At 54.8% G+C, this 20,615-nt stretch overlaps 9 protein-coding genes across 9 annotated transcripts; 6 read left to right on the top strand and 3 right to left on the bottom strand.

Moving 5' to 3' along the window:
• Positions 1 to 326: 326 nt before the first annotated feature.
• BJX67DRAFT_80018 (P-loop containing nucleoside triphosphate hydrolase protein) lies at positions 327 to 4,003 on the top strand. Its single transcript, XM_071035465.1, has 2 exons — positions 327 to 1,452; positions 1,509 to 4,003. The coding sequence occupies exons 1-2, from the start codon at positions 440 to 442 to the stop codon at positions 3,844 to 3,846; spliced, it is 3,351 nt and encodes a 1,116-aa protein (XP_070886542.1). The 5' UTR covers positions 327 to 439; the 3' UTR covers positions 3,847 to 4,003.
• A 157-nt stretch (positions 4,004 to 4,160) lies between these two features.
• Positions 4,161 to 6,184, bottom strand: BJX67DRAFT_380913 (uncharacterized protein; the record flags this gene model as incomplete). The annotated part of the gene is made up of 5 exons (XM_071032907.1): positions 4,161 to 4,346; positions 4,394 to 4,725; positions 4,777 to 4,886; positions 4,939 to 5,989; positions 6,043 to 6,184. The coding sequence occupies 5 exons, from the start codon at positions 6,182 to 6,184 to the stop codon at positions 4,161 to 4,163; spliced, it is 1,821 nt and encodes a 606-aa protein (XP_070886541.1).
• Positions 6,185 to 6,607: 423 nt separating this feature from the next.
• BJX67DRAFT_79992 (ankyrin repeat-containing domain protein) lies at positions 6,608 to 10,967 on the top strand. Its single transcript, XM_071035463.1, has 5 exons — positions 6,608 to 7,741; positions 7,806 to 7,856; positions 7,906 to 8,088; positions 8,138 to 8,723; positions 8,774 to 10,967. Exons 1-5 carry the CDS (start codon positions 6,724 to 6,726, stop codon positions 10,671 to 10,673), a joined length of 3,738 nt encoding a protein of 1,245 aa, XP_070886540.1. The 5' UTR covers positions 6,608 to 6,723; the 3' UTR covers positions 10,674 to 10,967.
• Positions 10,759 to 12,528, top strand: BJX67DRAFT_79986 (zinc-dependent alcohol dehydrogenase family protein). The gene is made up of 4 exons (XM_071035461.1): positions 10,759 to 11,080; positions 11,201 to 11,362; positions 11,420 to 11,439; positions 11,486 to 12,528. The coding sequence occupies exons 1-4, from the start codon at positions 10,843 to 10,845 to the stop codon at positions 12,404 to 12,406; spliced, it is 1,341 nt and encodes a 446-aa protein (XP_070886539.1). The 5' UTR covers positions 10,759 to 10,842; the 3' UTR covers positions 12,407 to 12,528.
• BJX67DRAFT_79987 (uncharacterized protein) lies at positions 12,529 to 13,259 on the top strand. The gene is made up of 2 exons (XM_071035462.1): positions 12,529 to 12,739; positions 12,794 to 13,259. Exons 1-2 carry the CDS (start codon positions 12,651 to 12,653, stop codon positions 13,209 to 13,211), a joined length of 507 nt encoding a protein of 168 aa, XP_070886538.1. The 5' UTR covers positions 12,529 to 12,650; the 3' UTR covers positions 13,212 to 13,259.
• Position 13,260: 1 nt separating this feature from the next.
• BJX67DRAFT_352607 (catalase/peroxidase) lies at positions 13,261 to 16,072 on the bottom strand. The gene has a single exon (XM_071029046.1). The coding sequence runs from the start codon at positions 15,617 to 15,619 to the stop codon at positions 13,397 to 13,399; it is 2,223 nt and encodes a 740-aa protein (XP_070886537.1). The 5' UTR covers positions 15,620 to 16,072; the 3' UTR covers positions 13,261 to 13,396.
• A 146-nt stretch (positions 16,073 to 16,218) lies between these two features.
• Positions 16,219 to 17,579, top strand: BJX67DRAFT_352606 (pyrroline-5-carboxylate reductase family protein). Its single transcript, XM_071029045.1, has 2 exons — positions 16,219 to 16,823; positions 16,871 to 17,579. The coding sequence occupies exons 1-2, from the start codon at positions 16,274 to 16,276 to the stop codon at positions 17,173 to 17,175; spliced, it is 855 nt and encodes a 284-aa protein (XP_070886536.1). The 5' UTR covers positions 16,219 to 16,273; the 3' UTR covers positions 17,176 to 17,579.
• BJX67DRAFT_387793 (uncharacterized protein) lies at positions 17,018 to 18,414 on the bottom strand (the record flags this gene model as incomplete). The annotated part of the gene is made up of 3 exons (XM_071034283.1): positions 17,018 to 17,720; positions 17,774 to 17,981; positions 18,049 to 18,414. 3 exons carry the CDS (start codon positions 18,412 to 18,414, stop codon positions 17,509 to 17,511), a joined length of 786 nt encoding a protein of 261 aa, XP_070886535.1. The 3' UTR covers positions 17,018 to 17,508.
• A 1,162-nt stretch (positions 18,415 to 19,576) lies between these two features.
• On the top strand, positions 19,577 to 20,610 carry BJX67DRAFT_380906 (glycoside hydrolase family 43 protein; the record flags this gene model as incomplete). Its single annotated transcript, XM_071032906.1, has 2 exons — positions 19,577 to 19,864; positions 19,936 to 20,610. The coding sequence occupies 2 exons, from the start codon at positions 19,577 to 19,579 to the stop codon at positions 20,608 to 20,610; spliced, it is 963 nt and encodes a 320-aa protein (XP_070886534.1).
• Between the last annotated feature and the right edge of the window lie 5 nt (positions 20,611 to 20,615).

The following is a 20,615-nucleotide window of genomic DNA, read 5'->3' as shown; positions in this document are numbered from 1 at the left end:
TGCCCTACTTGAGACTTTCAGGTTCGGGTTCTGGCTCAGCGGGTTTTGTGCCTTGATATACTCCTCTCTTCAGGTTCTCTCTCCTTTCGTTCTCCGGTATCTTATCCAGTTCGCTACAGATGCGTACACGGCTAGATCGCGCCATCAAGCTACGCCGCCGATAGCGCATGGGATTGGGCTTGCTATCGGAATTACCGCCATGCAGGTCATCCAAAGTGTTACGGCCAGCCACTTCCTCTATCAGGGTATGATGCTTGGGGGTCAGAGTCGAGGTGCGCTTACCGGCATGATATATGAGAAAGCTATGACAATCTCTAGCCGCGCCAAAGCTGGCGAAATCCCAACTACTGGAAATATAAACTCGAAGAGCACGAAATCAAAGAAAGTCGGCGGGCTCGAGGGTGCGATTGGATGGCCGGATGGGCGCATCTCGACTCTCATGAGCGTCGATACGAACCGCATCGACTTGTCCTGCGCATTTCTGCACATGGTCTGGGCCGCGCCACTTGCTTGTATCATTACGCTCGTCTTGCTATTGGTAAACTTGACCTATAGCGCTATTGCCGGCTTTGCGCTCCTCATGATCGGTGTGCCTCTTCTCACAGTCGCCATTCGAAAGTTATTCCGCCGTCGAAGGGCAATCAACAAGATCACCGACAAACGCGTGTCGCTCACCCAGGAGATCATTCAATCCGTGCGATTCGTCAAGTATTTCGGTTGGGAACCGGCGTTTCTCGAGCGCCTGGAGCAGTTCCGCTTGCAAGAAATCAGTGCCATTCAGACCCTCCTTGCTATCCGAAATGCAATGAATGCAGTCAGCATGTCTCTTCCTGTCTTTGCGTCGATGCTCTCGTTCATCACTTTCTCTCTCACAGACCATGACTTAGCACCCGCCAAGGTCTTCTCCTCGTTGGCGCTGTTCAACAGTCTTCGGATCCCGCTGAACCTCCTCCCTATTACGCTCGGTGAGGTTACCGATGCATGGTCTGCTGTGAAGCGAATCGAGGCGTTCCTGCTAGAGGAGGACAGGGAAGAAACGATGATTTGGAACCCCGAAGGAGAATACGCGCTCGAGTTGAGAGACGCCAGTTTCACGTGGGAGAAGACAAACAGGCAAGAAAAAGAAAAAAGCAAGGATATTAAACCTAATGCATCGTCCTATGATAGTCCTACCAGCTCTATCGAGGACCAAGCGCCCTTTACACTGCAGGATCTGAACTTCAAGGCTGGCCGCAACGAGTTGATTGCCGTCATTGGTACCGTCGGGAGCGGGAAGAGTTCCCTGCTTGCCTCTCTGGCTGGCCATATGCGCAAGACAGATGGAGACGCAGTGCTTGGTGCATCGAGAGCGTTTTGTCTCCAGTCTGCCTGGATCCAGAACACGTCGCTGCGGAACAATATTACCTTCGGGAAGGAGTTTGACAAAGAATGGTATGAGAAGATAATTGATGCGTAAGTCCAATCAACACAGTCTTTCGTGTCTGATAGCTAACGACTAACGACTCAAGCTGTGCCCTCCAACCCGACTTAGACTCTCTTCCGCACGGCGACCAAACGGAGATTGGCGAGCGAGGGATTACCATCTCCGGCGGGCAGAAGCAACGCCTTAATATCGCAAGGGCTATCTACTATGACGCTGAGATTGTGTTGATGGATGATCCGCTTAGTGCTGTTGATGCGCATGTAGGGCGTCATATCTTTGATTATGCTATTTTAGGGTTACTGAAAGATCGATGCCGGATCTTAGCCACTCATCAGCTTTGGGTGTTGGATAGATGTGATCGCATTGTCTGGATGGAGGCTGGAAAGGTCCAAGCCATTGACACGTTTGAGAACTTGAGAAACAATCATCAGGGTTTCCGGAACCTGATGGAAATGACTGCTGCGACGTCAGATGAGAAGAAGGGGACGGAATCAGAAGAAGACTCCGAGGAGGTTTCCCCGGTCGGCAATCAGACGAAAGTCGAAAAGCACAAGACAGGCACACCTCTAATGGCGCAAGAGGACCGGGCAGAAGCTGCAGTGTCGTGGTCTGTCTACGGCGCGTACGTCAAGGCGTCTGGAGGCATTCTGAGTGCTCCTCTCATTTTCCTGCTCTTGGTGTTGGCTCAAGGGTCCAACATATCCACTAGTCTTTGGCTCTCATTCTGGATATCAGACGAGTTTGGTTACTCGACTGGCCTCTATATTGGAGTCTATGCCGCGCTCGGCACCGTGCAAGCATTGCTCATGTTCACGTTTGCGATCCTGCTCTCAGTCCTGGGGACAAGGGCCAGCAAGGTGATGTTTCGTCAAGCAATAAAGAAAGTCTTGCACGCACCCATGTCCTTTTTCGATATCACGCCCCTCGGCCGGATCATCAATCGCTTGTCGAGGGATGTTGATGTGATGGACAATAACCTATCCGATGCGATACGGATGTATTTCTTCACCATAGGCGGGGCCAGTGCCATCTTTATTCTGACTATTGCCTATTATTACTATTTCGCGATTGCGATCGTCCCCTTCTACCTCTTCTACGTCGGAGCGGCCGCATACTACCGTTCCTCGGCGCGCGAGATCAAGCGCCATGAGTCGGTTCTGCGGTCAACAGTCTTTGCTAAGTTCAGCGAGGGACTGAGCGGCGTTGCTACCATCCAGGCATATAATCTGAAAGACCGATTCGTCAACGAGCTTCGTTCGTCAATCGATGCAATGAACGCAGCTTACTACTTGACCTTTGCCAATCAACGATGGCTCACTCTTCGCCTTGACACCATCGGCAACTTGTTGGTTTTCATTGTTGGGATCCTTGTGGTTACTGCACGGTTCAGCGTGAACCCTGCTATTAGCGGTCTGGTGCTGAGCTACATTCTCTCTGTCGTGCAGATGCTTCAATTCTCCATCCGACAGTTGTCAGAGGTGGACAAGGGGATGAATTCAGTCGAGCGAATTCGGTACTTTGGCGCGGAGCTGGAGGAAGAAGCATCCCCGGGCCAGCGAACAATCGCTGTGCGTGAAAGTTGGCCGGAGAGGGGCGAGGTTATCTTTGATAGTGTTGGTATGCGATATCGCGAGAACCTCCCCCTCGTGCTACGGGGGCTCTCCATGCACGTCGAGGGTGGCGAGCGTGTCGGCATTGTGGGTCGAACTGGAGCGGGCAAGTCATCGATCATGAGCTCTCTCTTCAGACTGGTCGAGTTGTCTGAAGGCTCAATTACCATCGACGGTGTCGATATATCTCAGATCGACCTCCAAAGCCTCCGGTCCCGGTTAACCATCATCCCACAGGATCCAACGCTGTTCCAAGGCACCGTCCGCAGCAACCTCGACCCCTTCCACGAACACACAGATCTAACACTCTGGTCCGCCCTACGCAAGACCTGGTTAATACAAACAGAGGCAGATACAAACGATGACAACAAAAAGCTAAATTCTCAGATCCACCTCGACAGCGTCGTGTCCGAAAACGGGCAGAACTTCTCCCTCGGCCAGCGCCAACTGCTAGCTCTCGCACGAGCCCTCGTGCGCGATTCCCGAATCATCATCTGTGACGAGGCCACGTCCAGCGTGGACATGGAGACGGATACTAGGATCCAGCACACGCTGGCTTCGGGCTTCGCGGGGAAGACGTTGCTTTGTATCGCGCATCGTCTCCAGACAATCATTGGGTATGACCGGATCTGTGTTGTGGAAGCTGGGCAGATCGCGCAGATGGATACACCTGCTAAGCTTTATCGTGAGGAGGGGGGTATCTTTCGGGGGATGTGTGATCGTAGTGGTATTCAGCTGCGTGATATTGAGGTTGCGAGGGAGGGTATTGTTGCCTTGGACAGGATGAGGGTCTCTGTCTCAACCAGCAATTAATCAGTCTGGATATAGAGAGAGGATGCATCTTGGGGCATACATATGGACCGGTTACATCTCCGTCAGGCTTAAAGGTATACGGTTGAAAATTGGATGTAGAGGTTATCCTTCTTCAATCTACAAAATATATGGAGGAGAAAACGATTGTGTGAATTGAACCAAGATCAGGTTCACACCTCTTAATTCAAAGAGAGTCGTAGGAACCTAGGAAGTACCAGTAGCTCCTCGTCGACTAGTTTGCGTGTTAATCCCTACTCAAACATGACCTCCCAGGTTCCCGTATGTCGGCAGGTAGCGTCTTGATCAACGAGTGACTACGGCTCCCTTCTCAGATGACTACCGGTGGTGGAGCTCCCAATTGTGTTTTCAATTACTTGGAAGTTGTCTTTCAAGAATTGCTCGAATCTGTCGTGGTGGAATGCCCCTGCCGGACAACAGGCAGCGCCCCCTTCCCAAACGATAGCCCACGACCGGCTGTTTTCGAGGTTTAGAGCCAGGGCCTATGCTGTTAGCAAATCGCCAATGCAACGGCAGATAAGCTGCTTACCATAATACTCCTTCCTTCGGACAGTATTATCTGAATTTGAGGGCCGAGCCCCTGGTACAGACCTTTGAGGTTATATATCAGCTTGCCGTCTGTCTTGACAAGAACAAACGAGTTGTTCTTCCCTGGCCAGAGATGCTTTATATCCTGCGGCAAGACGCACGTCGCCCAAGTCTCATCAGGAAGCCACTGGCGGAGCCCTCTATCAGTTGAGAAAAAGTACGTCCCTTTTTCGCCTAACGCCACGATGTCGGGGCAGCCATGCCGCGGCTCGTTAAGGTTCTGGAGCTGCTTGTCCAAGCCGGGATACACGTTCCCCAGGTTGAAACTCGATTCTACGGGAAGTTAATAGATCGGTTGTTTCTTTGCTGGCAGGGATGACTTACTCGTTCGCGGCACACCCCCGACATGGTAGTGCTTATACCATGACCCGTTGGTTCCCAAACCGGCGTGATTCCGTTCGCCCCTCATCGAAACGAAGTCTGATCCCAAGTTCCTGTATACAGAAAGCGTAAGTAAACTGAAACGTGAATCTCTTCAATGCTTACGTGTAGATACGCCGTGGTCCCTGGAAGTAGTATATGTCGCCGCTCAGAGACAGACTGAACCTCCCCAACATGGGCGACGTCCCAAACCAGTAAGTCTTGTCCTGACTTGACGCAGTCTTCGAATCTCGTTCCTGCAGATTATCCCCGATCCCGGATATCACCGGGAGCTCCCTGGGGGCTGCGGTGGGTGGCTGGCCCTCAGGGCCAGTCCTTCCCTTCATAAGGGCGTTTTCTACACCCTGTATTCTCTTTTCGGTGCCCAGAGTAAGGATTTCTAATTCCTTCTCAAACTTTGAGATGTGATCACGGTGCATTTTCTGCATGTCGACCTTCAACTCCTCGCTCGCGCGCTGCGCCTTCTCGATCCTCTTATTCATTTTGGCCTCTGTCTCGCGGAGTAACTCAAGAGACTCCTTATCCTTTGCTGCGAGTGCTTCACGCATCATTTCTCGTGTCTCTTCGAGCTCGCGCGACCATTTCTCCCGTTCCTGGATCAATGAATTCTCGAGCTCGAGCCCTGCGTCTGTTTTGTCGAGCGGCTTCTTCTGCACCACCATCTCGTCCTGAATGTTAAGCACTGCCTTTTGCCTGGTCGAATCCTTCGAAGCGAAGATGTTTACCAGCTCCCACGCCGATTCCCCGTTGTTCCAGTGTCGTTTGATCTGTGCCCCACGCAAGATCATCTCACCCCAAAACTCCGACGTCCGTGCAAGCTCTCTCTCGCGACGCTCTCCGTCCTCTGGACTCACCTGTTCCCACATGGTCGTCGCAAGGATGACGTTCTTCAGAGCGTCGCGCCCGCACAACTTCTTGAACATAAACAAGTTTTTCAGTGCCGACCCTTGCATACGGATGTCGATGATACGATGAAGATATATCATGCCGTTCAATATGACGTCCTGGGACGAGAAGGAATGCGTCAGCCACGCTGCGATCTCGCGGAGGACATCTGTATCGCTTCGATGGGTGTCGTCAAACCCTGGCGTGTCTACGAGCCAGATGTTGACGGGTCCACTCTGCTTGCAGCGGTATACCGCGACTTCTTGGGTACCTGGAATTCTTAGCGGGGTTCATATAGAGAAGGTAGTGGCTTGCTTGACACACATGCATATAGCCCATTCCCAACGGTTACTTCTTCATCTGTCAGGTGCGAGATGAATGTGCTCTTCCCGGAGCCAGTTACCCCCATAACCGCCACATACACGTCGGATGCCTGTGGCTGACTGCGAATCTTCGTCCTACCCATTTTCCCATTCAGATCCTCACTCAGCGGCGTCACGGGAAAAGATTCACAAACGATCTCTTGCGTTCGGGGATCCGCGCGGCAGACCCCGCGAAGAGCTGATTTTGCGAAGGAGGCTACTTTTCGAGGATCAAGTCTTCGCAGCGGAGTGACAGCCCCGTGAGAATCAGATTCGGGTCCCCGACGCGCAGCCCCTCTTGTGGCTGCGAGACGCATCAGTTAGCGCCCACTGATAGGAATTTTTGCAGCACTGATGAATTGGCAAGCCTTGTTGGCGTGGCGCAGTCACGCGAAAGGCTGCATTCTGGCCGACTTCGGCGTTGCAACAGCGTCAAGCACATAAGCGCCAGCCTCGTCCAGAGCATTGCAGGTCATCCAATCACTCCGAGCCAAGTCACGCAATGTGCCTCGCTTTAAATCGGTGATCCGCCCCTGTGAAGCTCACAAAAACCCACAGCGATTCGACGGGTGCTCGTCCGATCCTTGAGTTCGTATGCGGGTATGGTCGCCCGCATTCATGTTGAGGTACTTGGCCGAAGTGAATGGCGATACGAAGCAACATGGCAACCCCCAGGGTCCGGCTAACTCACAAGGACTATACGGTGGGATGGGTCTGTGCTTTGGCAAAGGAGACTGTCGCAGCGACGGCAATGCTGGATGAGCTGCATTTGGCGCTGCCTCAACCTGCCAGCGACTCCAATAACTATACCCTGGGGCGGGTGGGGGATCACAACGTCGTCATAGCTTGTCTCCCTATCGGTGAGATGGGCAATAATTCGTCTGCAACGGTCGCGACTAGGTTAACGTCGACCTTTCCGGCTATCAGATTCGGACTCATGGTGGGCATTGGCGGGGGTGTTCCCAGTGCTGTTCGTCTCGGCGACGTCGTCGTGAGTACCCCAGGCGATGGGTATGGAGGCGTTGTTCAATGGGACTTTGGGAAGACCGAGCAAGACCATGGCTTTCGGCGCATTGGCTCCCTAGACAGCCCCCCAACCGTTCTCAAAACAGCGTTGTCTACCCTGAAGGTTAGGCACGAAATGGAGGGGTCACGAATTCCCGCGTTTCTCCACGAGGTGGAAAAGAAGTGGCCACGATTGGTCCCGAAATATACGCGCCGGGAGGGTTTGAACGATGTGGTCTTCCCAGCAAATTGTGAGCATCTTGAGGCAACGAGCACACCAGTGCCTCAACGTCAAGAGAATGACGATTACAGAGAATGCTTGGGCTGTGACCGTGATCGTGCCATACGAAGAGAGCTTCGCGATATCCAAGTTCATTACGGGTTGATTGCATCTGGCAACCAAGTGGTGAAGGATGGAGCGTTCCGCGATCAGATCAACGCTCGACTCGGGGGCAGAGTATTGTGCTTCGAGATGGAAGCCGCCGGCCTGATGAATGAATTCCGATGCGTCGTCGTCAGGGGGATATGTGACTACGCTGATTCACACAAGAACAAGCGCTGGCAAGAGTACGCTGCGACTGTCGCTGCAGCGATGGCGAAGGAGATCCTACTTACCGTGCCTGTACGCGAGGTGGACGAAATGTCCCCTGTGGCTCGTAAGCTTTCTATAATTTTTTTGACATCATGTTGACTAGGCACCTGCTAACAATGCATATCCAGGTATCTCGGATCATGTTGAGGGAATCCACCTCGACATGACAGATATCAAAGGTGAGGCAGATCCCCAATTCCGAATTAACTGCTCACTCTGTTGTCACAGAGGTACTCCAGGATATTGTAGACCGTGAAATATTGCAGCGGATCTCCAATACCGACTCGTCGCTCGACCATGCGCGGGCTCGGAGCAAGCACACGGCCACCACAGGCCAATGGCTTCTGGACGATCATGTATATAAACGATGGGTGGACGGTGAGTTTCAGGTGCTAGGCATCTACGGCATTCGTGAGTTGCTCTCTGCAAGCTCTGGGGTAGCTTTCTAATATCCGAGCAGCTGGTAGTGGGAAGACAATTCTATGCTCGACAGTTGTCGACCATCTATACCAGACGTACAGAAATGACACGAAGACGAAAATTGCGTATTTCTACTTTGACTCTGCTCCCAGTGAGAAAAGTACTGTCGAGGGATGTGTACGAAACCTCTTGCGCCAGCTGTTAGCTCCCAGACTAAGCGAAAACACAAGAGCCTTGTACAGTCGGGCAGAGGCACACACACATCCAGCGCTGGGGGCCGTTCTGCGTGCTCTTAGAGAGGCCGTCGCGCCCGCCGATCGCGTTTATTTGATCGTTGACGCGCTTGACGAGTGCGAGAGTGTCCAGTTGTTCATGGAGATTCTCGTGGAAGTCAAAAGTCTCTCGAAAGTTCACGTCCTCGTTGCCAGTCGTCCTAATAACATGATGCAACGGGCAGTGCCCGCACTTGTCGAAGAGACTATTTATCTGGACGCGCCACGAGTGGAGCAGGATATTCGTACTTTCGTGACTGCGAGACTGTACAGAGATAGCTCACTCTCCCGGCGGTGGTCAGAAGAGCAGAGGAAGGATATTTGTGAAGCTGTCGTCACCAAGTCCGCGGGGATGTAAGGAGATAGGCATTATGATTGGGCTCGCGATACTGACGCGCCTCCAGGTTCCAACTCGCGGCATGCCAGTTGCATGAATTCGAACGGTGCTATAGTCGCCACGATCTCGAGGTCGTACTGGGTAAGCTCCCCCAAACACTCAGTGCCATATACGAACGCATGCTACGGCAGATCCCTTTACATGCGCGCGCAAGAGCTAAGACCCTTCTTCTGTGGCTCTGCTTTTCGGCACGACCCTTGTCATTAGATGAGGCTGCTGAGCTGTTTGCCATCGATTTCGGTGGCCGGTCCCCGAGGCTGGACGCAGCGAGGCGTCTTTTGGACCCGCTCGACATCCTCTCGATATGCCCTGGGTTGATAACCCTTACAGCAATAGGGGCGAGCGGTTCTGACTCTGGCGAGAACGTGGTTGTTCAGTTGGCCCACTCATCTGTGAAGGAGTATCTCATCTCTCAAGATATCCGAGACTACGGCATCCGGGATCTGGTGGCGGCGCATCGAGTAATCGCCGAGACCTGCCTGGAATATATACTGCTCCTTGATAATACCACATCCCTCACCCCTTCAATATTGAAAGAGTACCCCTTGATTCGGTATGCAGCAGAGTTTTGGCCAACACATGCACTCTGTAGCTCAATCAGTCCAGGGTCACGGCTTCAGATAATGCTGGAGGATATCTTTATTTTCCGGCACGAGGCGTTGTTGAATTGGATCCGGATCCACGACCACGACGAGCCTTGGAGAACTCAGAAACGCCCTCTGGACAGCACATTTGCGGGTCTTCTGCCTTCGCCACTGTACTATGCGTCGCTCACGGGCCTGGATACAGTCGTAGCCTGCATTCTCGCCAATGAGCCAGAAATTCCCGAAGGGGAAGGACTCTATGGGAGCGCTGTTAATGCTGCCGCGGGTAGAGGACGCCTTAGGGTTCTTCAGCTATTACTTGACTACGGAATGCCAATAGACAAGGAAGGTCTGTACGGAAACGCTCTGCATACGGCAGCATTCGGGGGTCACGCTGCAGTGTGCAAGTTTCTGGTAGAGCGAGGCGCAGATGTCGATGCACCAGGCGAGGACTTCAGTAATGCTCTGGAAGGTGCTATCTATGGCGACCATCCTGAAGTCGTCAAAGTGTTGCTAGACAGGGGCGCTGATATCACTGCGCCGGGGAGATGCTACGCCGACTGCCTCCACACGGCCTGTACGCTCGGCAACAGAGAAATCGTTCGGATGTTGCTCCAAAAGAGGGAAATCGACTCGCTCGGGGCCTCTTATAACCGTGCCCTTCAAGCCGCTACAGATCGTAACTTCCGGCATATCCTCGAACTTCTGAGGCAGTACGCCCCAACTATGGCAACTCGGGATCCGTCCTACGGCAGCGCACTACATACAGCTGCAGCCAACAGCTATGCTCGGATCGTTGAGTTGCTCCTCAATCAGGGGGCAGACGTTGACTCTATTGAAGAAGAGCATGGAACAGCACTCTGCATTGCCGCGAGCATTGGGGATGAAGAGATTATAAGATTACTAGTTGGTCGCGGAGCGAACCTCGAGGCCGAAGGGTCAGCAGGGACTGCACTGCATATCGCTTCAAGTAGAGGCCATACGACAATTGTACGACTGCTGTTGGACAAGGGAGCCAACCCGAACTCACGAGGAGGCCACTTTGGGACTCCTCTGCAAGCCGCTTGCTATAAAGGAAACCTGGACATCGCGGAGCTGTTACTGAACGCAGGGGCAGATGTCAATGCCTTTGCGGGAGAATATGGGTATGCCATCCATGCTGCTGCGACTGGACTGTCGTCTCAAGTAGAAACAGTTAAGCTGCTCTTGGATCGTGGAGCTCGGGTTGATGTATACAAAGAGTGGTACGGGACTCCACTGCAGGTGGCTCTATTGAGTCGTAATCATGAGGTTGCTCAAATGCTGCGTGAATATGGCGCGTAGCCTGGTTGACGGTCGAGGTCGTAAAAAGAGTTCGGTTCCCCGTCATCATTCCAAAGCATTCCTGACTTCAGGGCACCATATCTAACGGAATTATCATCCGCATATTCCCCACATCCAGTGTCCGTGCCTTCAGCTGTGGGATCATGGGTTTCCTGGAGAGCTACATCTGATGCTGCAGGGCTCGCCCATGGCCTGCCCGCGATCGAACCATCATGTCCAGCAACTGCTTCTCGACGCAAACAATACTCGCGCTTCAGATACACCAGGGCGTGGTGATGTTTGTGACAGGTCTAGTCATCTTCATTTTGCCTCGAGTAAGAACTCGAGATTCCAAGGAGTTTGGGAGTTCGCCTCCCATACGGTAGAGAACGCTACATATTCGGAGACTTTCTGTCCCTTCATAAAAGGTATGAAGCAGTGTTTGTGTTTGCTGATTAAATTACCCAAAGAAAGGATTTCATGATTTCAAATCAACCTGGTTTGCTTTGAAATCGCCCCAACAGAAGTATAAAACTGACGGCATTCAGCGAAAGCAAGCCCTAACTATACCTCCGGCAGCGAGACAATGGCTCAGCAAATCCCCAAAACAGCAAAGCAATGGTCCATCGTCGGTACAGATGGTCTTGACTCGCTGGTTTATTCGGAGGAACTCGTTCCCGAGATCGGCGATACCCAGGTTCTTGTTAGAAGTTGTATTCCCCGGCCTCAACTTCCGTCCAAGTATTTATACTGACGTGTCGCAATAGTCCAAGGAGCGTCTCTGAATGTATGCAGACATCCACCTCACGTCTTTGTCGCAGCTAACAACCCAGTTCCGCGACCTCCTCATCGCACAAGGGAAATACCCCTGGCCCGTAAAACCAAACGTCGTCCCCGGCTCCGACGGCGCGGGTACCGTCCTCGCAGCCGGAAAACACGTCACACGCTTCCAGCCCGGAGACAAGGTCATCACGACCCTGAACCAGAAACACATCTCGGGTTCCCTGGACGCCGAATCACTGCAATACGGCACCGGCGCCTCGATCGACGGCACACTCCGGTGTATCGGAGTCTTCGACGAGCATGCCCTCGTCCACATGCCGGAGGGACTGAGCTTTGTTGAGGCGGCGACGCTAAGCTGCGCCGGTGTCACGGCGTGGAACGCGCTGTTTGGATTACCCGGAAAGCGGGTAGCCCCTGGACAGTGGGTGCTCACGCAGGGGACGGGGGGCGTGAGTATCTTTGCCTTACAGTTTGCGAAGGCGGTTGGGGCGCGGGTGATTGCGACGACGAGTGCGGGGGAGAACAAGGTGGAATTGCTGAGACGGCTTGGGGCGGATCATGTTATCAACTATCGCGAGGTTGAGGAGTGGGGTGTTGCTGCGAAGGAGATCACCGGCGGAACCGGGGTTGATCTCGTTGTTGAGGTTGCTGGGGGGAAGACGCTGAATCAGAGCGTGGAGGCTGTCAAGCTTGATGGGACGATTGCCGTTCTTGGGTTTGTGGGAGGGGAGGCCGAGGCGACGGGGGTGCCTACGCTGTTGCAGACGTGGATGAGGCTCTTTACGGCGAGGGGATTGTGGGTGGGGAGTCGCGATCAGATGGAAGAGATGTGTAGGGCCATTGAGGGGGATGTGGATCAGTTACGGCCGGTGGTGGACAGGGTGTTTAAGCTGGAGGAGCTGAAGGAGGCGTACGAGTATCTGCTGCAGGGGAAGCACCAGGGCAAGGTTGGGATTGACATTTCAGCCTGACTCAGTAAATAACATTGGGACTACCGGGCTATAGACCACGATTGGCCTCATTGTCCAACAAGGGTCGTCTCATCTTTCAAATATCGTAACAGCCTCTTTGCCAGCGCCTCAGCCTCCCTCGGGCCCAACAGAACACCACGTGTTGGGGGCCAGGACGAGGGCGCAAATCGATTCATGTCTTTTAAATTTAAGGTTTCTTTCTTGCAGCGGTGCCTGAACCTCCAATCTCCCCAGACGACCCGCCATGATTTGGCCTGTCGCTTTGCTATGGGCGCTCCTCACCCTCCCCGCCACCCTGGCGCAATGCGTCGACCGACACAGCGATAGACAACGGTCCGTCCACTTTCCAAAGTCCCATCCACGCACTAACACCTCCATACCCACCAGGACCAATCTCTCCCCCGCAAAAAGAATAACCATCGACTCCCTCCTGTCCTGCTCCGATCTCCGCGACGGCCTCGAAAATTCAGCATACTACCAGCAGAACTGCGCCGAGCCCGGGACGCCAGGCCTGACGGAGACTCAGAAGATACTGATTGGGGTTTGGGTTCCGGTGGGTGTTCTTGTGCTTGTTCTTGGTGCGGTGGGGTTTGTTCGGAACCGGAGGAGGGAGAACGGGACGGTGAAGAACCTATTTTCTGGAGCTGAGGCTGAGCCTGGGGCTGTGACTGCGACGGAACTAGCGTGTGTACCCGGGGAGAGACGGGATACGGATGCTCCTGGTGCCAGTGGGAATACTACTCCCCTGCCGAGGGGGGGAACGCCGCCGCCGCCGTATTTTCCGGGTCCTGATCGGGTTCGATGAGTGTATACGAACTATATAATCTAGGTGATACCTGATACTTGTCTTCTGTGGGTGTACGACAACTATTGCCCGGCATGATGGAGGGACTAGAGAGCTAACGAGTTCGATTCATTGCGGGACAAAGAACGATCAACTTTCTCATTTTTAGTACTTGTACTATACCCAACCTCACGGCAGGGTGGAATTTAAAGCAGACTCCTGTTGCGCTGCACACCACCGCCCTGCTTCAGATCAAACCGGTCAAGGTTGACAACCTTCTCCCAAGCCGCCACAAAGTCCTTAACCAACTTCGCCTCGCCGTCGGAACTACCGTACACCTCAGCCAGAGCACGCAGCTCAGCATGCGAGCCGAAGACTAGATCCACGCGAGAGGCCTTCCACTTCGCCTGGCCTGTCTTGCGGTCAGTCCCGATAAAGACCTCGTTGCTACTGTCCGCGGGTTTCCACTCGGTGTTCATGTCGAGAAGGTTAACGAAGAAGTCGTTCGTTAGTTGGCCAGGGCGGTTCGTGAACACGCCCAGTGGGGAGCCGTCGTAGTTTGTGTTCAGGACGCGCAGACCACCGACGAGGACGGTCATTTCCGGCGCGGAGAGGGTGAGGAGTTGCGCCTTGTCGACGAGGAAGTCCTCCGCGCGGACGCGGGAGGTCGAACCGCCGTAGCTGCGGAAGCCGTCGGCGATGGGCTCGAGGTAGCCGAAGGATTCAACGTCTGTCTGTTCCTGGGTGGCGTCCGTGCGCCCGGGGGCGAAGGGAACGGTGATGTCGTGGCCTGCGTCGCGAGCGGCCTTTTCAATGGCTGCGGAGCCGGCAAGGACGATGAGATCGGCGAGGGAGACGCGCTTGCCAGATGACTGAGCGCTGTTGAATTGGTTCTGGATGCTTTCGAGGGCGCGGAGCGACTCGTGCAGCCACGGCTGGTTGTTCACCTTCCAGTCGGCCTGTGGGTGGAGGCGGATGCGGGCGCCGTTGGCACCACCACGCTTATCGCCGCCGCGGAAGGTAGAGGCCGACGCCCAGGCAGTTGAGACGAACTTGGTGGGCTCGACGCCGCTAGAGAGGATGGCCTTCTTGAGGGCGGCGACGTCGTCATTGTCGACGACAGGGTGGTTGAGTTCGGGCAGCGGGTCTTGCCAGATCAGGACTTCAGAGGGGACCTCCGGACCCTGGTAGAGGATGCGTGGGCCAACATCACGGTGGGTGAGCTTGAACCATGCGCGGGCAAAGGCGTCTGCGAACTGGTCGGGGTTCTCGAGATAGCGGCGCGAGATCTTCTCGTACGCCGGGTCGAAACGAAGAGACAGATCGGTGGTGAGCATGCGCGGTGGGTGCTTGACGTTGGGGTCATAGGCGTCAGGGATGATGTTCTCCGCCCCCTTAGCCACCCACTGGTGGGCACCGGCAGGACTCTTCTCGAGTTCCCAGTCGTACTTGAACAGGTACTCGAGGAAGTTGTGGTTCCACTGCGCTGGAGTCTTGGTCCAAGTCACCTCGAGACCGCTGGTGGTGGTGTGAGGTCCAACACCGGTGTTGTAGGAGCTCTTCCAGCCGAGACCCTGCTGCTCAATTGCGGCACCGTCGGGTTCCGTGCCGACGTGAGTTGCGGGAGCAGCACCGTGGGTCTTCCCGAAGGTGTGACCACCAGCGATGAGAGCGACGGTCTCCTCGTCGTTCATGGCCATGCGGCCGAAGGTGACGCGGATGTCCTTCGCGGCGAGGACCGGGTCGGGGTTCCTGTTTGGCCCCTCAGGGTTGACGTAGATCAGACCCAGGTGCGCTGCTGCAAGGGGACTCTCCAGATCACCACTCGCGTAACGGATGTCATTTCCCAGCCACTCCTGCTCGCCTCCCCAGTAGACCGACTGGTCCGCCTCCCAGGTGTCAGGGCGGCCACCAGCAAAGCCGAAGGTCTTGAAGCCCATGGACTCGAGAGCGACGTTGCCGGTGAGGATCAGCAGGTCGGACCACGAAATCTTGTTTCCGTACTTCTGCTTAATGGGCCACAAGAGGCGGCGAGCCTTGTCCAGACTGACGTTGTCCGGCCAGCTGTTCAACGGAGCAAAGCGCTGCTGTCCCTGGCCACCACCACCACGGCCGTCAAAGACACGGTACGTCCCAGCGCTGTGCCAGGCCATACGGATGAACAGGCCACCGTAGTGTCCAAAGTCTGCAGGCCACCAGTCCTGCGAGTCAGTCATCAGAGCGTGCAGGTCCCGCTTGAGGGCGAAGTAGTCGAGGCTGTTGAAGGCCGCGACATAGTCAAAGTCTTTGTCGTTTGGGTTTGTGACTGAAGTGTGCTGGCGGAGAATGTTGAGCTTGAGGTCGTTGGGCCACCAGTCTCGGTTGTTGGTGCCTCCGCCGCCAATGTTGGCCGTGCGGCGGTTATGCACAGGGCATTCGCCAGATCCCATGGTGAGGTGTGATGTCAGCGGCAGAAATTTGATGGAATCAAGTCGGGCGGATGGGAGATTGATGAATGAAGGGATGGAAGCGAGAAGGAAAGCGGATCAGGAGGGGGAGGGAGGGGAAGGAGGGAGGAGGTGAGACGAGAGCATCACCCCGCATTTATGTCGGAATTCACCCCGCAGCCCGCGGGCCTTCGCCCTCCAATGCCAAACGGGAATTCCGGTTACGTGATTCCAGCATTGCAGAGGGGAGGGACATGTGACGAGCAGCCTGCCATTTGACTGGACCGAAATGGAGCCAGATATCCCCCGGATTGCACCGAGGGCAGGGGTGGAGCGATATGATGCCCAATTGTCCAATAACATTTCTGCTGCGTAATTCATTGCCCAGATGAGGGGATTGTGGTCTCGGTCCACGGCGGGACTGACCAAGGATTCACGGTCCAGACTGGCGGTGTCATCCCAGTCGCTCATTGCCGCACACCCGGAGACCAGAACCGACGCCTTAGTGCCTTGGATATCAGGCGACGAAGCAGCACCACGTGACACGCTAACCCAAAGCGAACATCCCACACTGACGCCAGACTCCAACACCCCGCACCGCAAAAACATTCCATTAACAGGCATCATTCGAGAAGGTCAATTGCACTGTGCCCCAGGATGCCTTCTCTCCAAGACAGCAAGCTCGCCTTCATCGGCGGCGGCAACATGGCCTCTGCAATCATCGGAGGCCTCCTCAACCGAGGCATCGGCAAGCAGAACATCACCGTCTCGGAGCCGTGGGAGGTCAATCGCGACAAGATCGCTGCTCTCGGCGTGCAAACCACCACTTCGAATGTCACTGCCGGAGGCGATGCCGATATCATTATTATCGCTGTCAAACCACAGGTCGCGAAGACCGTGGCCGAGGAGCTTGCCAAAGCCTGGTCGGGGCGGCCGACGTTGCCTGTTGTGGTAAGCATCGCCGCGGGGATCACCTTGGACAGCTTGCAGCAGTGGTTGCGAACTTCTGATGGAAGAACTGCGCATCTTGTTCGTGTCATGCCGAATACGCCCGCGCTAGTCGGGGAGGGTGCGTCTGGCCTCTTCGCCAGCCAAGACGTCACGGCCGATGAGAAGGAGCTTGTGAACGCCTTGCTCCAGAGTGTGAGCAAGGCCACCGAATGGGTGGACAAGGAAGAGCTTATTGATGTTGTCACTGGTCTATCTGGTGGGTAAAACCCCATCCAAACCTGATGTCTATATTAACAATTGTAGGATCCGGCCCTGCATACTTCTTCGCCATGGTTGAGCACTTGATCGCCAGCGCCACGGCTCTCGGCCTTCCCGAGGAGCAGGCCACCCGACTGGCAGCACAGACTTGCCTTGGAGCCGGCAAGATGCTCACAGAATCTTCGGACAGCCCAACCCAGCTGCGGAAGAACGTGACGAGCCCGAACGGAACGACCCACGCCGCTCTCGAGACATTCAACGCGCTTGGATTCAACGAAACCGTGGATAAGGCTGTCAAGGCGGCCACGTCCCGCGCTGCAGAATTGGGAAGCACGCTCGGAAAATTATAGATTCGTCATGTAACTATAGAATGTATCAACTAGCTGCAGCTGTGGAAATTCGTAACCTTCTGCACCCCCGCCCGAAGTACAGAGCAATTCCCGTTTACCTGATATCTAACCGGCAACCGTGGCCCGCGGGCCAAGGCCGTTCCTTCCCGAACGAGCATCCGGCCCACATCGCGCCTTCCTATCCAGGAGCGTCGAGTTGCCATGGGGATGCGTCCTGAGATATCAGTTACCGATTGGGAAAGAGCCACCCCAACGCTCCCGTCAGTCCAGCAAAGTGGATTGGAAGAGGCAGGCACGACAGGTTGCCAGGGCAATAGCACTTTGATACTTCAACTATAGTCTCACATCCCTTGATCCGGTCACATACTGCACACCAGCACCCAAAATTCGTATGACTGTCTGTATCTCCTCCCCGTCCCTCGGCGCGTAGATATAGACATACTCGTTCGGAATAGCAGCCACCCGCCCAAACGTAATATTCCGAAGCAAACTCGACCCCGACAGAGGAAACCTCTGACCCCAGCCGGACTCAATAACGCGTTTACCTACAACTCGAATCAGTTCCTCTTCACCTTAGCGATACGGGTACAGGGCCTACAGTCAGCTGGTGCAAGCGTGACATGCAGAGAGTGGTCACTGGTTCCGTGCAGATGGCATATCTCCCGCTTCATTTGCCTCCCGACGGGCGTGAGCGGGATATGCGCGCCGACGTGCGCCGCATCGGTATATCGCTCCAATGTTGAGGGGACGCGGTCGACGAGGTGTGCATTCCGGGTGAGGAATGCGCTGTATTCCGCTCTCAGCTTCTGTCCACAATTAGCTACCCATCTTCGGAAGCACGCAGGCAGAGCAAGTCTACTGGTAGCTGCGTACATCTCTTATTTCCCGGCTCGGCCATTGATCTGTCTGCCGTTGCGGTGCAGCAAATGTACCCAGTTTCGGGCGTTCACCTTGCCTTTTCGGGAGATCTTCGAGGAGTGATGATGTCTCTCCTGCATCTATTTTGCGCTCGTATATTTCTGTCCTGAACATTTCTCGACTGAACGGGTTGAAGACGAGCTTCACTAGGAGCCAGCCGAGGAGATTGTACGGCGGTCCCCCCGGCCCAAGGGCGAGGAATGATTGATAGTCGCGATATGCTGAGGGTATAAACAAGGCGACGACGGCCGCTGGGAGCGCTGCCACGAGGAAGCTTCTCGCACTGAGATGAAATATCGCGTTAGAGTTCAGGTGCGCCATAGCATCCACTGCCCGCCTGATCAGCGTATCGAGGCCGATCATAGTAGGGTAAAACAACTTGAAACAACGATGAGAGAGGGCCGCACCTTGTTCAACCGTCTTATATATCGTCTGCGATGGCGGATTTGGAGAAATCCGAACGGATTCTGGTGAGCCGCTCGGGATTCGAGCATACGGCATCGAACCTCATACCTCAGGATAGATAAATGAGACCAGAAATGGAAATGAGCGTCGGATTTCATAACACCCGGAGAATATTTTCGCTTGATGTGAGGGATTGGTGACCGGATCACCCGTGGATTGCATATATATTGCTGCCCGGACGTGTATGCAAATCCGTTTAGCGGGCCGCGCCTTATTATGCGATCGTCTTTCCAGATTACAAGTCGCCGACTTCTAATGTGGAAGTTCGGATTTGATTTTAGTGAATAAAGCAGGTGAAATACTGAAATTATGAAGGAGAGGAGCATTGCACGATCTAACTACCCCCCGCACTTAAAATCATTCTAAGGTTGAAGGAGGTGCTGTACGAGACTACTTTGAAGAATGGATTTGCGCTGAAGTCTCTTGCCCAGGGTTGGTTGTCTGCTCGAGTTATTAATGTATTAATGTGACTACCCTGGTTGCATGAGATTGGGCAGTCATCTGCAGGCATGGGGATTCGCAAAAGAGATGATGGCACGTCGGTTGCAACCCCCCATGCAGTCCTGGAACTGTGTTGATGGAGACATTCCCCGCAGGGTACCACCTTTGTCTCAACTCGCCGCGTTGAAGTAACCGAAGAGGATGCAGAGGTGAAGATTCTTGATGATCAAGAGGCTCCTGGGCTCAGGTCACAGCGACGACCCATGAGAATGATGTCCACGATGCCCAAGAAGTGGCATGCCACATTTCACGAGGCTGCTCCAAGAATAGACCCATCCCCACCGAGGGACAAACACGATGTTCGATGTCGATCAACAGTCAGGCCAATGATGCCTCTCCCCCAAGCCTTGCTGAAGAACAAGCCACAGGGATGTGCCATTCACATCGCAGCCCCAGAGCGCCTTCGTGATTATGCAGCTTCGCCTCTCGCGGCTGAGAAGGCTGACATATAAGATCGTCCTCCTCCCAGGCCTTGCCCTCCACGCTCAGCCTCGCATCCAACACAACGAACACAAAGATGCCCTCCATGCACGCTGTTCTCCTCGCCCTCGTCACAGCAACCTACACCCTCGCCGAACCACTCCAGGTGATCAACTTCGACTTCCCGGACCCGGCAATCATCCACACCGAGCAGGGCTACTACGCCTTCGGCACGCAGTCCAACGGCGTCCTTGTCCCCGTCGCCCGCTCCGACGATTTCGCCTCCTGGACGCTCCTCGAGGGCACGGATGCTCTCCCAGGTCCATTTCCGGCATGGGTCCAGGCCGATATCCCTAATATCTGGGCACCGGATGTGATTCAGCGTGTGCGTCGCAGCTCCCTGTATATAAATATAAACCGTATATTGTATGTATGAACACTAATAGATCTGGCCAGGACGACGGAAACTTCGTCCTCTACTACTCCGCCACCTCCTCCGACGACAACAGCAAGCACTGCATCGGCGCCGCAGTCTCCCCCTCAATCGAGGGCCCCTACACGCCCGAAGCAAATGCCTTAGCCTGCCCACTCGCAGAGGGCGGCGCCATCGACGCCGCAGGGTTCAGGGATACCGACGGCACGCACTACGTCGTGTACAAAGTTGACGGGAACAGCCTGAACGGCGACGGAACGCTGCATCCGACCCCGATTCTGCTCCAGCAGCTGGACGTCGACGCCGTGACGCCCGTCGGTGGCCCCGTGCAGCTGATTGACCGTGAGGACGCGGATGGCCCGCTTGTTGAGGCGCCGAGTTTGATCGTTGTCGATGGCACATATTACCTGTCTTTCTCGTCGAATATGTATGATTCTCTGCTGTATGATGTGAGCTATGCGACGGCTTCTTCCGTGGCCGGGCCGTATACTAAGGTTGGGGCGCCGGATGCGCCACTGCTTGTTTCTGGGGACGGGAGTAATGTTGGTCCGCTTGGTGGCCCGGGTGGTGCGGATTTATTGGATGATGGGACGAAGATTGCGTTCCATGCGTTTATTGATGGGCAGGGGATAGGCAGTGGGCGGGGGGTTTGGGTTTCTGATATTCAGGTTGGCGGAGGGGTGATTACCATTGCGTGAGGGAT

Source organism: Aspergillus lucknowensis, assembly GCF_044049455.1.
Source record: "Aspergillus lucknowensis strain CBS 449.75 chromosome Unknown BJX67scaffold_18, whole genome shotgun sequence".
NCBI classification, from domain to species: Eukaryota; Fungi; Ascomycota; class Eurotiomycetes; order Eurotiales; family Aspergillaceae; genus Aspergillus; species Aspergillus lucknowensis.
The sequence above is the reverse complement of the archived record's forward strand: the minus strand, read 5'-3'. Positions and strand labels throughout refer to the sequence as shown.

What these genes read in the sequence shown, in the direction of transcription:
- BJX67DRAFT_80018 (XM_071035465.1), top strand. Translation starts at nt 440, where the DNA reads ATGAGCGTCGATACGAACCGCATCGACTTGTCCTGCGCATTTCTGCAC. An exon ending in TATGAGAAGATAATTGATGC is followed by an intron (nt 1,453 to 1,508) that starts GTAAGTCCAATC and finishes TAACGACTCAAG; the next exon opens with CTGTGCCCTCCAACCCGACT.
- BJX67DRAFT_79992 (XM_071035463.1), top strand. Translation starts at nt 6,724, where the DNA reads ATGGCGATACGAAGCAACATGGCAACCCCCAGGGTCCGGCTAACTCAC. An exon ending in CGAAATGTCCCCTGTGGCTC is followed by an intron (nt 7,742 to 7,805) that starts GTAAGCTTTCTA and finishes ATGCATATCCAG; the next exon opens with GTATCTCGGATCATGTTGAG. An exon ending in GTCACCAAGTCCGCGGGGAT is followed by an intron (nt 8,724 to 8,773) that starts GTAAGGAGATAG and finishes ACGCGCCTCCAG; the next exon opens with GTTCCAACTCGCGGCATGCC.
- BJX67DRAFT_79986 (XM_071035461.1), top strand. Translation starts at nt 10,843, where the DNA reads ATGCTGCAGGGCTCGCCCATGGCCTGCCCGCGATCGAACCATCATGTC. An exon ending in TACCCAGGTTCTTGTTAGAA is followed by an intron (nt 11,363 to 11,419) that starts GTTGTATTCCCC and finishes GTGTCGCAATAG; the next exon opens with TCCAAGGAGCGTCTCTGAAT. An exon ending in TCCAAGGAGCGTCTCTGAAT is followed by an intron (nt 11,440 to 11,485) that starts GTATGCAGACAT and finishes CTAACAACCCAG; the next exon opens with TTCCGCGACCTCCTCATCGC.
- BJX67DRAFT_79987 (XM_071035462.1), top strand. Translation starts at nt 12,651, where the DNA reads ATGATTTGGCCTGTCGCTTTGCTATGGGCGCTCCTCACCCTCCCCGCC. An exon ending in CGACACAGCGATAGACAACG is followed by an intron (nt 12,740 to 12,793) that starts GTCCGTCCACTT and finishes CATACCCACCAG; the next exon opens with GACCAATCTCTCCCCCGCAA.
- BJX67DRAFT_352607 (XM_071029046.1), bottom strand. Translation starts at nt 15,619, where the DNA reads ATGGGATCTGGCGAATGCCCTGTGCATAACCGCCGCACGGCCAACATT.
- BJX67DRAFT_352606 (XM_071029045.1), top strand. Translation starts at nt 16,274, where the DNA reads ATGCCTTCTCTCCAAGACAGCAAGCTCGCCTTCATCGGCGGCGGCAAC. An exon ending in TGTTGTCACTGGTCTATCTG is followed by an intron (nt 16,824 to 16,870) that starts GTGGGTAAAACC and finishes TAACAATTGTAG; the next exon opens with GATCCGGCCCTGCATACTTC.